This window comes from Callionymus lyra, chromosome 1 (assembly GCF_982586985.1).
Source record: "Callionymus lyra chromosome 1, fCalLyr1.hap1.1, whole genome shotgun sequence".
NCBI classification, from domain to species: domain Eukaryota; kingdom Metazoa; phylum Chordata; class Actinopteri; order Syngnathiformes; family Callionymidae; genus Callionymus; species Callionymus lyra.
This window is the reverse complement of record NC_141818.1, coordinates 36,407,464-36,423,210: the sequence shown is the minus strand read 5'-3', so window position 1 is coordinate 36,423,210 and position 15,747 is coordinate 36,407,464. Positions and strand designations below refer to the sequence as shown.

General features: G+C 36.8%; 2 protein-coding genes across 2 annotated transcripts; both read right to left on the bottom strand.

Annotated features, from left to right (window-relative positions):
* Positions 1 to 1,512: 1,512 nt before the first annotated feature.
* Positions 1,513 to 7,539, bottom strand: pcyt2 (phosphate cytidylyltransferase 2, ethanolamine). The gene is made up of 12 exons (XM_087805468.1): positions 7,292 to 7,539; positions 6,215 to 6,303; positions 4,859 to 5,020; positions 4,635 to 4,786; positions 4,518 to 4,559; positions 3,940 to 4,078; positions 3,702 to 3,784; positions 3,525 to 3,602; positions 3,388 to 3,453; positions 3,219 to 3,284; positions 2,981 to 3,069; positions 1,513 to 2,058 (listed from the first exon to the last, which is right to left on the bottom strand). Exons 1-12 carry the CDS (start codon positions 7,414 to 7,416, stop codon positions 1,947 to 1,949), a joined length of 1,203 nt encoding a protein of 400 aa, XP_087661594.1. The 5' UTR covers positions 7,417 to 7,539; the 3' UTR covers positions 1,513 to 1,946.
* Positions 7,540 to 7,992: 453 nt separating this feature from the next.
* Positions 7,993 to 15,109, bottom strand: sirt7 (sirtuin 7). The gene is made up of 10 exons (XM_087805454.1): positions 14,986 to 15,109; positions 14,792 to 14,929; positions 13,295 to 13,399; positions 13,155 to 13,225; positions 13,008 to 13,080; positions 12,118 to 12,216; positions 11,630 to 11,866; positions 10,268 to 10,348; positions 10,071 to 10,177; positions 7,993 to 8,803 (listed from the first exon to the last, which is right to left on the bottom strand). The coding sequence occupies exons 1-10, from the start codon at positions 15,082 to 15,084 to the stop codon at positions 8,614 to 8,616; spliced, it is 1,200 nt and encodes a 399-aa protein (XP_087661580.1). The 5' UTR covers positions 15,085 to 15,109; the 3' UTR covers positions 7,993 to 8,613.
* Between the last annotated feature and the right edge of the window lie 638 nt (positions 15,110 to 15,747).

The following is a 15,747-nucleotide window of genomic DNA, read 5'->3' as shown; positions in this document are numbered from 1 at the left end:
ATATTTCACGACAATTTAGAAAAACCTTCAACAGAAAATGGCAACTTTTACTTTTTTATTCAAATACATTCAATTGAAATTAGAACAAGTTGAATAAAAATAGTTTTTAATACTATCGTTTGCCTTAAAAAAAACTCCAAAGAACTAATAGATCATATGAAATTGTGTAAGGACTTAAGACCTTATAACTGTAAACAAAATTTCTTGTTTACAGTTATAACAAGTTTAATTAAAGATGAAAAAGCTTATTTACAGTTATAAACAGTTTAATTAAAGATGAAAATTGCTTATTTACAGTTATAAATATTTTAATTAAAAATAAAAATAGCTTATTTACAGTTATAAACAGTTTATTTAAAGATGAAAATTGCTTGTTTACAGTTATAAATAGTTTATTTAAAGATGAAAATTGCTTGTTTACAGTTATAAATAGTTTAATTGAAGATGAACATTTCTTGTTTACAGTTATAAACAGTTTAATTAAAGATGAACATTTCAGAGCTGTTATTTACGTGTACTGTACATACAAATATCAATTTATTTTATTACATATTCCACGACAATTTAGAAAAATGTAAACCTTCAACAGAAAATGGCAACTTTTATTTTTTATTAAAATACATTCAATTGAAATTAGAACAAAATTGATGATGGAAATGAAACATTTCCACTTTTCAAGTTGAATAAAACTAGTTTTTAATACTATTGTTTGCCTTAAAAGACTCCAAATAACTAATAGATCGTATGAAATTGTGTAAGGACTTGAGACCTTGGCTCCTAAAAAGGGTTTGGGTGACATCAGACTCTTTTACGGCCACTGTAAAGACAACACGGACATGTTTTGTGGTGGTTTAAGAGAATGAAATTATATGAAAGAAATACAAATAAATGTATAATAAAAATATAATAATACAAATAAATTACGTTCCCTCTGATGTCTGTGAAAAATATGTAACATATTCTTTTAATTATATATTTAAATAAGATTTTGGTTAAATTTATATTTGTATTACCTTGGTTTTAATTATGTGCGGCACTTGTCGGTTGTGGCCGACTTGGTAAAATGAAATTGACATTGAAAAGTAGATTCATATTAGCAACAACATAAAAAAAAAAAAAATTGTCTCGTATTCACTTGAACTCCAATTGGCTGGAAGGTAAGGCTTAATAAATGTATTTTATCGTAATATATTGAATGCTGGAACTGTCCATTATATTTCTTATGAAAAGCCTAAATCTAGAATGTCTAACTTGGTGAGTTTGATTCAAACTAGTGATTCGAACCGTTTGCAATGAGCTAACGTGGCTCGTTCTTGACTTTGGTTTCAATCAAATGAACAGCTAGACTCGAAAAAAAACCCCTCTTTTCTAGTTCCCGGGTCTTAGCTCCAGTCGGAGCCTGAATAGATCTGCCGTCTCTGCACTGCTGTGGCCTCATTTCATGGAGTCAGTGGACCGTGGGGCTCTGCTGATTCAACAGAGACTCCTGTGAGTTCAGAGACAGACACCATGTGACTCTCCCACACACACATCCTTTAATACATTCAACGTTTGTCAAGGACCAGTGGCGACCATCACTTCCTGTATAAACAACAACACCGTTAGCACAGTTAGCTCGTGATTGTCAGACACGTCAATTACACTATAGCTATTTAGCATTAGCTTCACGTGGCACTGCTGTAATTGACAGCCTATTTTTTTTATTTAGATTAAAACACAGTTTAAACCTGATCAACAAGAGATCAATTAAAGACGAGACACACATTAAGATGTTGTTAATAAGTTACAAAGCGGTGATCAACAAAAAAAGATTAAAATAAATGGGATACGTTCAAGAGTTTCCTAGATTCTGATGGAATCCTATTAGAAAAGTGGCGTCCACAGAAGCAGCGTGAGGGACGGTTTCCCCCGAAATCCTCAGTATAAATGACGGTGGAGCAGAGTCTCTATTGCGCCTCCTGGTGTGCGTCCGCACTCTGCTGCTCTCTCCTCCTCATGGCCTCGATCACGGCCACCTCTTTGGCTTCTTTTTTCTGGTTCCTGGCTTCGTACTGCAGCCTGTCAGAGTCACAGGAAGTCAGGGATGAGGGATTTAGAACGTTGGTTTTAGGCCACACATTAAAAAATAAATAATGCATATCATTTATGTTCTATTGATTAATACTGTCTGAAAGGTGTTTTATTTTGAAAAAAAAGGGCTTTTCCCCTACATTAGTCTTAGACTCAACACACTCGTTTCACTCAGGTTTACTCGTGAAATTAACCTGTTAACTAGTGAAAATGAGTAGAAACAAACTATTAAAAAACTTTTTTTTTTGTCAAAGTTTTTCATATAAATGATTCTAAAACAAATATTTGCTCACACATTAGGGATGTGAGTCAATATTGATATATGAAAATAATATTTTTACAACACAGTATTCTTATTCGACATCACTGCAGTGATTTATTATTTACACATCCGAGTACTTCAGAAGTATTTATCAAACAAACCAGTGATAATTTTATTTTACAACTGACATGCCAATTCTGCGTTTGTTTGTTTTTGTGTAGCCACTAAACCCCCGGCAGCAGTCATTAAAAACAATGAAACCCTGCCAGATCTGAGCTCTGACTGAGGACGAGAGGATACAGTCGACTCCAGCCGCTTTTAAAGCTGATGTTTAGACATAGTTTGGTTTCAAAACAAATTTGTCAAGAGTCATGTGGTCTTTAAATTCTACAACATCAGAGTCATGTACTCCACAATACTACAAATATATCCTTGTTATTACAGTATCTCATTATATTGCAATACATTGTCCCTATGTTTCGTCCCTGTATCAAAGCACACCCCAGTCACAGTTTGATACAAAGTCTCTAAATCTGAGAGAAACTATGTTATTATTACTTATTTTATCTGAAGGTCAGTCTGTGAACAGCGATATAAACGATACAATGAAAGGTCTGTTAATGTCGACAACAGAGGAGATCATGTGACCTGTTCTTGATGATTCTCTGGACGATGACGTCCGTGGTGAGGTTGTTCCCGCTATCAATGCTCCTGAAGATCCCCCTCTTCTTGGGCTCCTGGCGGGAGACGGCAGAACCATGCATTAAAACGACTCATCGAGTGAATCATGCTTCATAAACACGCGAAAACACAAGTCAAGGAAGTTATTGATGTTTTTAAATTATTAACAAAAAATGAAGGAAGGAATCTTCTTAAAAATACTCACTGCGTAAGGATCAGAGGTGTCCTTGTCAGGAAACACCTCCGTCTGGCCGTGACACACGATGTCCACCTACAGAACAAACTCACGTTTATCAACCTGCCTTTTGCAGTTCTGTCCACAAGGGGGCGATATAACACTTGTTAATCAGAAAAAAACAAATACTGATCCTCGCCTTGAAGTGATCCAGCAGGTCTTTGCTCACAGCGTAGGGGGCGCCGATCACCACCTCAGACACGTACTGTAAAGTCATTTAAACTTACATTTAAATTCCAAACTTTAAAAAATCTCTCAAAAGTCGTGTAAACTCACCCGACAGGCGAGCACGCTCAACGTCCTCTCATGGATGTTCATGATGGGATAGTTCTTCCCCTTGTACCGATTCACTTCCTGCGACCAACAAAATAAAGGTAATGAAAATAATGCAGCCGGTCATTTGATTGACACATTTTCTGTTTTCTAGGTTATTGATCGTCAAGAGTTACACACCTGGTCGAAGTGGAGTCCCACGATGACGTACGGCCGCTCCGCTTGATTGTAGACCATCTCCAGGAAGTCCACGTGACCGATGTCTGGCAGGATCCCAAGTTAAGGCAAAGACAGAACTGTAGAGCAGCAACACTTCTCTAAAGGACGTGGACATAATAACTACTCGCGCCATCTTGTGGACTAAACCACGAGACGTCAAAAGCAAATCGAGAATGTCTTTATGTTTCAAGAAGGATACGAAAGAGGTCGAAGGCGCCGGCGACGTAGATGATGGAGTCTCCGGGCTGAGGCTCCTTCCCTGAAGCAAACTGGATGATCTTCTGTGAGGTCTGCAGGAACTGCGACACGCCGGTCCAGGGGCTGGTTCCCTTTGGACCCTACGAGAGTATACCAGTGCCATCAGAATATTGAACAAATTGATTTCAAATGTTGAAAGTTTTTTTTAATTAAACAGTTATTTAAAAAAAAAAAATACATTTTTTTAGCTTCTCGCTAATAAAATTCAATTTTTTTTTTTTTTTTTAATAGTTTCATCTTGTAATTCCAATAATAAAAACAATGATATGTAAATATTCATTTTTCTTTTCTTTATTAAACTATTAAAAAAAGGGAATAACTTACAAAATACAAATTATTGAATTAAATTATTTAAAAATATATATTTTAATACATAAAGGCAAAATGTGAATTAAAAATATCAAGATTTTAACATTTTAAACTATAAATGAATTCCTTCAATTTTCCTTACTTTTCCAAGTATAATCCAAAACTTGATAGGATCCTGTTAATACGTTAAAAATAAAACACTGAACCCACCTTCCCGAAATTGTCTGCGTGCTGCTGGTATTCCGGATTATTCTGACCCAATAAACAGATGTCATTAGTCTTCAAATCTCAGGAAGAATGACAGGGATTGCATTGACGACGACGTACCATGTTGCTATGATGTGCTTTGGTCATGAGCAGCATCCGTCCCACCAGGTCAGTGGTGGAGACTCCCTGAGTGCGTTTGCATTCCCTGTACCGTCCGGCTCGCTTCACCTCCTCGTACGTGTCCTTCCCATCCACCGTCAGTGTGATGTCATCTACACACAAACAATCTTCTTTATTAAAAAATGTCTTCACCAGAAGGATCTCAGACATGAAAGCCCACTCACCGCCGTGCACACAGGAGTCACAGTTGTACTGGTCCAGAGTCTCCAGCGTGGTGACGTACGGCGCCCCCTCCACGATCTCGTCCACCCACTTGATGGCGCGCACCATCTTGTAGCGTTCTTCTTGAGTAAAGACCGGAGGACCCTTGTGTTTGGAGATCTCCTCTGAAAACAATCAGACTGTTGGTCACGAGAACAACAATGGTACGTCCTTATCAGGAGTTTAAACCATGAAGATGAACAAAACATCTTGTTTTAACTGCAGAAAATAGTTTGATTACAGTGATGAAAATTGCTTATTTACAGTTATAAACAGTTTAATAAAAGATGAAAATTGCTTATTTACTGGTATAGTTTAATAAAAGATGAAAATTGATTATTTACAGTTATAAACAGTTTAATAAAAGATGAAAATTGCTTATTTACAGTTATAACCAGTTTATTAAAATATGAAAATTGCTTGTCTACAGCGCTTTGTGACCCTGGTCTAGAAAGGCGCTATATAAATAGAGATTATTATTATTATTATAAACAGATTAATTAAAGATGAAAATTGCTTGTTTACAGTTTTAAACAGTTTAATTAAAGATTAAAATTGCTTATTTACAGTTATAAACAGTTTATTAAAAGATGAAAATTGTTTGTTTACAGTTATAAACAGTTTAATTGAAGATAAAAATTGCTTATTTACAGTTATAAACAGTTTATTAAAAGATAAAAATTGCTTGTTTACAGTTATAAACAGTTTAATTAAAGATGAAAATTGCTTATTTACAGTTATAAACTGTTTAATTAAAGAATAAACTTGATTATTTACAGTTATAAACTGTTTAATTAAAGATGAAAATTGCTTATTTACAGTTATAAACTCTTTAATTAAAGATTAAACTTGATTATTTACAGTTATAAACAGCTTGAATAAGTATGATCAGGTGTCTCCAAAACGGTCCTCAGTTTTTGTTCCATCCAATCAAGAGCACCTGCTTTTAACCCAATCAGGAGTCTTAGTGTAACTAGTTGACTGTGACTAATTTGAATAAAGATGAAAATAGTTTAAATAAAGATGAACTAAAACTGAACATGTATAATGTGTGTATATTTTACGTGTATAATATACAGAACAAAAGTTGTGTATGACTCATGAACGTCTGCATCTAAACTGGTGCAGGCGACAAAATGAGAAGAAAATAAAGTTAAATACATGATTTGTTTGGATGTTTTACTAAAATATTTAAGAACGAAAGCATCAAAAACACATTTGCACAACGTCTTCAGGCGAAGTATTTGGCATCAAATGACTCTGGGGGACTGGATGAAGATTTAAAGATTTGTTGCAGGTGTCAGAAAGAAAAACGTTACCATCTGTGTGAACTCCTGCGATGAGATAATCTCCCATTTCTTTGGCCTGTCGCAGCTGGTTGGAGTGTCCGTAATGCACCATGTCATAGCTTTGAACACAAAATAAAAAGCTTGATTTAATCACAAATACAGGAACAGAACATTTTTTAATTCATCTTTTTTTTTTTCAAACAATCCTTACTTGTAATTCTTCTTCCACACACACACACCATGTGCTGCAGTTGAATCAACTCTGAGTGTGTATCTCTACATGTGTCTTGTGTATATATATATATATACGTCTCCATTGAACAGTTTATGCACTTATTCAACATCACAGAGGTCGACGTGTTATTTTTACACACAACATGAGACGGAACATTTCAACACTGCCATCCAGCTCAAGTGATTCTAAAAGAGAATGTATGAATTAAAACCTCAACCTTTTTACGTTTAATACGAGGAAATAATTTCCAACTTTAAATGAATAAGTAAAAAGAGTTTTATTTTATATACTTTATTCAGGGAACATGGTAGTATGTCTCCCCTCCTTCCTTTCTCAACCCTAAAAGTGAGTTGAAATGTTAAATTCATGATGATGATGTCATTTATTTAAAAGAAAAAATACATGATTTTTGGTTTGTATAAATACTACGTTTGACTTTAACAGAAGGTATTGAAAAATATATAGTTACACCTCTGATATAAAAATAAATCTGTACGTTTGCTTGATAAATTCAGCGCTAATGTTGTGAGAAGAGACTCATAAAAACACGTCACAATATGACAGGTTTATAGTTCAATAAATGAATGGTGTTGGTTCGGATTACGCCAAAGAAGTGGGTCACGTGACGACAATAATAACGCGTTCGTTATCAAGGACGGGCCTCGAACCGGAAGATACGAGGATCGATTCAAACACAACTTTATTAGTCAGACAAAACAAAACAGTATTATTGTAGTTGCTTTGGCTAACTAGCTTAGCATGCTATCAATATGGGAAGCTACATGTACCGGAATGTTCTTTTTCGCGGAAAGTAATTTTAAGGAGTTATGGCGGTTAAGAGGAATATTAATACACAAACGTATTTTACTCACCAGCCGTCGCACCACAACCGGACGAGTCGCTTTCTCTTCTCGGGACTGCAGCTCGATCCCGCCGGCGTCTGACAGCCGGCTTCCTGCTGCTGCTCGGCGCTAGCATGGCTCCCGTTTTTGATCATGTTAAAACGACAAGTTAAAACAAATGTACCTGAATATAAAAGTATTTTTTAATTTTAAAAACGCTGGGAAAAGTTGAAATAGTTACAAGATCAACCCCCGCGACACCACGACTGAAGCGTCGACCTCCGCCCCACTAGAGAACATTGCGTAACACGTCACGTGAGCGTTGTTGACCAATGAGCGACGAGGAGATAACACGACCCACTGACAATTGACGTCACATTTACCGGGTAATGAATAATGATTTAAAATAATGTTTGTATAGCTTTTCAAGCGTATTACTTGTCAAATAACAAGGAACTTTAATTTCGTGGTTCTAACACTTTTGGAACGCGGGTGTGGCGTTTGATATTCTAATTACAAAAATTGGAAATCAATTCTATTTATTAAATGTTCTAAATCAAACACCATTTAAAATGTTAAACTCAACCATTCGGCACTGATATACTTTCATAATTATTTTATAAAAGCCAACTATATTTTTTTCCAGCCAAGAGAAATAATTTTTCCAACTTAATAGTGTTTTTTAACAGGGTCAACATTTCTACCACCTTTTTAAAATGATTGAAAACACATTTTTCCTTTTTTAAATCCACCACTTTTAATAAAAATGTATCAACAAGTTGCAGCAAGTGGATAAATCACCAAACAGGAGGAATATCGAGTAAGAAAAAAACATTTCCGAAGCATTTATTTTCCAAAAGACATGTCTTTGTAACAAAGTAATAAATAAAAGGTCATACCTGAGAAATGATACATCTATCCCAAAATGAATGTAAACCTGTTTGTTGGCCCACAATATTCAAAAAATGCAAGCGTAAAAAAAAAGGCTCAAGTAAACAAAAAGAAATCTAAATCTATGCACCATAAAGAATGTTCGTATGACCCGTATAAGACTGACTGCTTCATTTCAACACAACATGTAGCATGAGTGGCACCACTGAGGATGTAAACTCTGTAAACACATTTTAATAGAATGTTGTCGGACTGTTGTTACCTCATAACTTAAGTTACCATTTCTTCATTAAATCAGTAAAAAAAAAGTCTATAAAGACATGTGAGGAATGTGAAGAAAACAGTTGTGTCACAAGGAGTGTGTAACACTTAGCTGCCACACATATAGAAATATAAAAAATATAATGTAAAAAGTCACAGTCATAATGAAAGCACCTTCACATGTATTCGTGTCTTTGTCACTAAACTTTTTTCTTTCTCCTCCCTTTACCATAGCCGCGTCCAAACCATCCTCCCTGCACCGCCGCGGCGTCTGCGGGGTCACTGGAGACGTCGTGATCGCAACAGTGGCGAGTTATGACCTCACGGGTGTGGCTGGCCCCGTCGTTCGGCAGCAAAGGCGTGGCGAGGGTGAAGATGGGGTCCTCGGACCTGAGCAGATCAGAAACGACAGTCGGGACGAGAAGCAAAGACACCAAACATGACCTAGACAACCAAAGATAGCATAGAATAGGGGTGTTTACCTTTAACTTTCTTTGTGGGAAAACGTCTTGTAAACGAAAGACCTCAGATATTTATCATCTTTCTAAAGCAGTTGCACTACATAACCACTAGAGGGTTCAGTTTCCAATCAAGCAACTACATCAAAGCCTTTCTGGTAGTTATTAGATTAAATACACGGGGCTCCCTAGCATTACTCAGCGAGGCTCCGTAACATTACTCAGCGAGGCTCCGTAACATTACTCAACGAGGCTCCGTAACATTACTCAGCGAGGCTCCTTAACATTACTCAGCGAGGCTCCTTAACATTACTCAGCGAGGCTCCGTAACATTACTCAGCGAGGCTCCGTAACATTACTCAGCGAGGCTCCGTAACATTACTCAACGACGCTCCGTAACATTACTCAGCGAGGCTTCATAAAATTACTCAGCGAGGCTCCCTAACATTATTCAGCGAGGCTCGTAACATTATTCAGTGAGGCTCTGTAACATTATTCAGTGAGGCTCTGTAACATTACTCAGCGAGGCCCTGTAACATTACTCAGCAAGGCTCCGTAACATTACTCAGTGAGGCTCTGTAACATTACTCAGCGAGGCTCCGTAACATTACTCAGTGAGGCTCTGTAACATTACTCAGTGAGGCTCCGTAACATTACTCAGTGAGGCTCTGTAACATTACTCAGCGAGGCTCCGTAACATTACTCAGTGAGGCTCTGTAACATTACTCAGCGAGGCTCCGTAACATTACTCAGTGAGGCTCTGTAACATTACTCAGCGAGGCTCCGTAACATTACTCAGCGAGGCTCCGTAACATTACTCAGCGAGGCTCTGTAACATTACTCATTGAGGCTCCGTAACATTACTCAGTGAGGCTCTGTAACATTACTCAGTGAGGCTCTGTAACATTACTCAGCGAGGCTCTGTAACATTACTCATTGAGGCTCTGTAACATTACTCAGCGAGGCTCCCTAGCATTACTCAGCGAGGCTCGTAACATTATTCAGTGAGGCTCTGTAACATTACTCAGCAAGGCTCCGTAACATTACTCAGTGGAGCTCTGTAACATTACTCAGCGAGGCTCCGTAACATTAGTCGGTGAGGCTCCGTAACATTACTCGGCAGCGTAGATGTTGTCAACCCTTCATACAATAGTAGGTGTAAAGACGCAGCCGTAGATACGACTAATGAACCAACTCACCTGTCGTACGATGGACTCATGACGTTCAGCTCGTCCATGAGAAGCTTCATGACATCATCACACTTGCCGTTGATTTTTAACGTAGCTAGGTCGTCTTTCGGGGTCCACTGATGGTGAGAGCAGCATGGAGAATCATTTTATTCATCATAATTACATTCTCTAGAATTAAAAACATATTTTAAGACGAAATAACTCACCTGGAGGTTGACTATGTAGAGCTTTGGTCTTTTGCTGGCTGGTCGGTTCATGCACCACAGACAAGCATATTTCTTAAGTACCTGCAATGAAACACAAATGTGTTCGGATAGAAAAATGAAGGCGACTACAGTGTAAGGAGCTGCGCATGTTGATTTCACCACTATAGAATTGTTACAATGTTTTATGAGAGTGTTTTTGCCCTTTTTCTCCAAAATAAATTACATTTTAATCAATAAGGCAGTTGTTTATTACTAAATTTAGGGTCGTTTCAAACTTGCGGCCCTTCATCTATTGTCTTTGTTTATGCAGTCAGAAACTGTCAGATTGTAAAGAAATGAAGATCATCTAAATCTAATCATTTGTATAACTTTAATTACATTGTAAGAAATAAGATATTCATTTTTTGTCTCATGGTTAGTGTTGGTCTGATGAAGCTTCATGAAGCAGTGTCATTATTGTCACAGTCCACTAGAAGGCAGTCTCTGCACTATTTTTCTTTGTTTGGAACAACTGTTCCAATGAAACATAATTTTTAAACTGATGCCGCCACCTACTGACCTCTAAACAATGTGACACTGTTTCATGAAGCTTCATTAGACCATCACTACTCACGGTGGGGAAATGTGAGACATTTAATCAGAATCAGAAAACTTTTATTGCCAGTGTTGTTATGTATAACACCGTTTATTTGTGGTGGCAACATAAAATAGGATTTAAATAATGAAAAAAAACAACACATTAACATATAGGATTAGAAAGGCCTAAATTGACAATGGAACCACAACAAAAATCCATGAAAAAAAACATAGATAAAGAACCACAACAAGTTATAAATCAAAGAGGAAACTGTTGAAAACCCGGATGAGTTTAAAAAAAAAAAACGGTGAAAAAATAAAAAGAATAAATGAATAATAAAAAAGAAGAAATAACCATTATCACGTAGTAAAATTAGACTAAGACGATGGATTAGAATCTTTGGAAAACTATTAATGTGATTATCATCAATGATTTTAGAAACCACTTTGACAACACATCAGTGCTGTACATTTATTTTATTGAAATGTTTATTTTTTAGTTTTCTAACAATAGTAGTCAATAATTGTAATATTTTTGATTAAATAATTATCCATAGTTACATATACCTTATATTGAATAATTAAATTCAATGAAAAAAAATCAAAATGAATTAGAGTTTAATATTCTTATTCCAATCATTCTAAATCCATTATTATCATTTTTAATATCCTTTTAAATGACCTAAATAATTGTTGGTAAATAGTGCTTGTAGACTGTACCAAAAGAGTACTGAACTACATGATCAAACTCTCAGCCAATCACGATGATGGCACCATCATAAATACCTTCAGACTGGAACCCAGGCAGAGGATGACATCTGCATTCTCCGCTGCCTCTGCAGCTGCCTTCCAGTTGAGAGGTTGTTCCAGGGTCCCCCGCTCTCCGAAGTGCACGATGGTGTCCCTGAGTTCGCCTCCACAGTGGGTGCACTTGCGTCCCGTCCCGTGTCGGTGCAAAGACGTTCGTTCCGTGACGTCAAACAACCGCACAAACTCCCTGACAGGAGAGCAGGAAACGCAGACCTGGGGGGGGAGGAACAGCTTGTGAGGAACACCAAAGAGACAGATGCATGTCGCACTTTAGCCCAGTTTGTTTTTGACGAGTTTGAGGTTCCAGCTCATGTCTAAATCTAGTTCTCTTTTTAATTGAAACGCCTGTAAGTTCCTGTATTTCAATTTTCAATTAAGTAATTATAACACTTCGACCTCTGTTATCCAACGATGTCTTTATATTTCAATTCATGTGAAGACATTAAAAAAAAGGAATCTCTTACTTCAATAAACATGTTTCCATGGAGCTCCGACAGGGCTGCTCTAGGAAGACCACTTCGTAGATGAAGTCCATCACAGTTTTGAGACACAACATGCTTGACCTGAGCAACAACAATAATGAAGAGAAGACGTTTCTTCATTCGTTCTACAGCGAGAAATGTTGGGTTTTTAACAGCAGCAAGTTCACAGGAGAAACAGAAATAGAACATTTGAACATTAATACGTGTTGAATTAATCATGCAGTGAAAAAAGTTATACGATATAGTTATAATAATAATAATAATAATAATAATAATAACACATATTAATACACAAACTAGTTTTTCCAGAACAATTACTCATGTTGCAATTACATTTTTACAATTAAAAGGTAATTACTTCTTCATGCCATCATTACATCCTCAACAGGTTAAGGATAAATTAATTCTTGCGAGTGATGACTGAGGACCAGAGGATACCGTCACCTCCAGCATCTTCAGAATCAGAAAACTTTTAATGCCAGAGTTATAAAGAAAACACTGGAATTTGTTGTGGTGGCGTTAGATAAAATAAAAATAAAATAACACAAATGAAATAAGAGATTAATTAAAATACAATGTATTAAAATAAAAATAAGACACATTATCATAAAATGTCATAGGGACGAGAGGATACATTCGACTCCAGCAGCTTTTAAAGCTGATGTTTGGACATATTTTGGTTTCAAAACAAACAAAAGCAGTTACGACTTCATCAAGAGTCATGTGTTCTTTAAATTCAACAACACCAGATTCAAGTACTCGACAATACTACAAATATAAACTTGTTACTACAATACATTTTGTCGTGATACTTATCATATCACCAGAGTCTAGTAAATACACACACCCATTTATTAAAACACTTGTCTCACCAGCATCTCCTTGTACAACATTCTGATGCACATGTGTGTGAAGGTGGGATCTGCTTTACTGAGGTCAGACGAGCTGTTTAGAACAGAATCAAAATGTGATTTAAACACATTTCGCTTCAGATCAAAGATGTCAAAAAGACTGGTCACCTCACTGTCCGGCCCTTCTGAAGCTGCGTCCACACCCCGTTGGGGCCTCTGTAGTCTGGGATGGAGGCGGCCTGAGGCGGAAGATAAACTGAGCCACAACCTGGAAGGTGATGGGTGGAGAGAGAAGATGAAAGACTGACCGTACTGATGCCAGCTCCAGTGTAGACCACCACATGTCTCGACTGCTTGATCGCCGCCGCCAACTGCCGGACTTTACTCTTGACTTCATCTGCAGAGTCAAATACCTTGAAATACAGAGAGGGAAATCCATCATGTCCCTTTAATAACGTATAACAATATATCATATTTTTTTTATAATCAATTATAATATATAATAAAGTATAATAATCCTTTAGCGATTAAGTTTCACTTTTCACATAATTTGCAAAGACATTGACAGTAGACAAACAACAATAATTACTAAAGGAAAATTAATTAATTAATACAAATGATAATAATTAAAGAAAATAAAAAGGCATCACAAATTTTATTTGTATTGTTTAATTTAATTGTGCAATTATTTTACAATATTAAATGAAGGTTTACACATTTCTTTGAACTCTTCTGCTCTCCCTTTAATAACAGAGTTTATTTTTTCCGGGTCTCAGAGAGTTCTATCAAAGTTTGTTTGTAATTTTTATCTAAAGAAATGTTGCAGTATAAACAGAAAATAAATAAATCTATGGGCTGAATGCTCTTGAAGGGCTGTCAATCATAAGTCAGTATTAAAAGTAGGGCTGTAAAGGAATATGGATACAATTCCATACCAATGTATCAACATTTTTTCTCAGGCTCCTCCTTACATCACTGATCTGATCCAGCCTTACACCCCAGCTTGGGCTCTGAGGTCTGTGGATCAGAATCTACTGATGGTTCCTGAACACGGTTCAGGACCAGAGGAGAGAAATCCTTCCAGGCTGTTGCTCCTAAGCTTTGGAACGATCTTCCTCTCCCTCTGTGTTTGATGATCTACTGACTCCTTCAAGAAACATCTTAAAACGTTTTTATTTGTTCAGGCTTTTCCTTGATTTTCTGGAACTCCTGTTGTGTTATCAGTTTAACTTGCCCTTTAAAGTATATACTTTATTGAATATTGTTTTGATTGTTTAAGCGCTTTGTGACCGTGGTCTGGAAAAGCACAATATAAATAAAAATTACTTACTTACTTACTTATGATCTATATTTTAACAGTGTCTATAAAATACATTTTATTTACAATTTCCATGTAAATATTCATTTATGAGTTGCAATTCAACTTCAAATAGCATTAACTCCTCCCCTGCAGCTGAAGGGGGGAAAAAAAAAATTAGATCCTGGCAATGACTGAGGATGAGAGGATACAGTCGACTCCAGCGGCTTGTTTTAGATACGTCTTTGGTTTGAAAACAAATGAAAGCAGTTACGTCTTGATCAAGAGCTAGTGGTCTGTAAATTCTGCAACACAAGAGTCAAGTACTCGAGAATACTACAAATATATACTTGTTCCTACAGTATCACAATATATCGTATCGTTGTTCCTGTACAATGATACAGATCTTATCGCCAGATTGATGCCAAATACACATATAGCTCGTTACTTTTCAACAAGATAAGTCAAAATGATTGTGTTAAATCTTCATAACATCTTGACCTCTCACCTCCTCCTGCTTCCTCTTGAGGACACTTCTCCTCACTTGTCTCCTGCACACTTCCTCCGCAGCCTCGGTGTGGAGCAGCAGCGCCGCCGCCTCCTCCTCAGACCTGTCCGCCTCTGGCTTCTTCAACACGCGTCCGACCTGCAGCAGGAACCATGTCAACAGTGGGCAGCGACGAAGAAGACAGACATTCTTACCAAGCGAAATATCTCCCTCTGACTCTCCCGCTGTAGCATTCGTGCCCTTTCTTTCGCTTTCCGTTCCGCCCGCGATGGAGCCGCAGACACCTCTGCCATCCTGACGCCACTATCAGCTGAGGGAGCTCCAAAACAAAGCTGACAGGAACGGAAGTGGAATGTTTGTGAGCTGCGAGGGAGTTGGACAGCGCCTCCTGTCGGTAGGAGTACGGAAGCGACTTTATATATATATAATTTAACACAAAATATTTGATATAGTTTTAACAAAATAAGATAAAAATAACCATAGACGGATTTAGAATATTTAGGATTATTTGTTTATTCAATCATGGTACTGATGTGAAAAAGCTTTGTGACCCTGATCTGGAAAAGCGCTATACAAATAACAATTACTTACTTACTTACTATATTATTTTTTAATTTCCTCCGAAAGTAAAACATATATTAGATATGTCATCAATGTCATCAACGCCCTAAAAAATTAAAAATGCAATTCCTGTGACAGATGTACATTTCGTTGTAATGTTTTCCGGTCGTTTATGTGTCAATGTTGTAAAGGGAGTGCTTTATTTGTGGTGTATGTTTTGTGTCACACACACTAAAGAAAAAGATTTTAACTCTTTCAACTTGAACCTAAACATTTATCTCTTGTGTCATCCATACAAACTTGGGATCAAAAGTTATTTGAGTAATATTTACATGGCAAAAAAATATGGTTTAACCCTTGTGAATATTAGCGAAAGCAAGTTTTTGTGTTCAAAA

Coding starts and splice junctions, on each gene's coding strand:
- pcyt2 (XM_087805468.1), bottom strand. CDS start 7,416: ATGATCAAAAACGGGAGCCATGCTAGCGCCGAGCAGCAGCAGGAAGCC. Junction 6,304..7,291: donor CGGTTGTGGTGCGACGGCTG/GTGAGTAAAATA, acceptor TTGTGTTCAAAG/CTATGACATGGTGCATTACG. Junction 3,603..3,701: donor TGGGACTCCACTTCGACCAG/GTGTGTAACTCT, acceptor TGTTGGTCGCAG/GAAGTGAATCGGTACAAGGG.
- sirt7 (XM_087805454.1), bottom strand. CDS start 15,084: ATGGCAGAGGTGTCTGCGGCTCCATCGCGGGCGGAACGGAAAGCGAAA. Junction 13,226..13,294: donor CTGGAGCTGGCATCAGTACG/GTCAGTCTTTCA, acceptor CTTCCGCCTCAG/GCCGCCTCCATCCCAGACTA. Junction 13,081..13,154: donor CAGAAGGGCCGGACAGTGAG/GTGACCAGTCTT, acceptor TGTTCTAAACAG/CTCGTCTGACCTCAGTAAAG.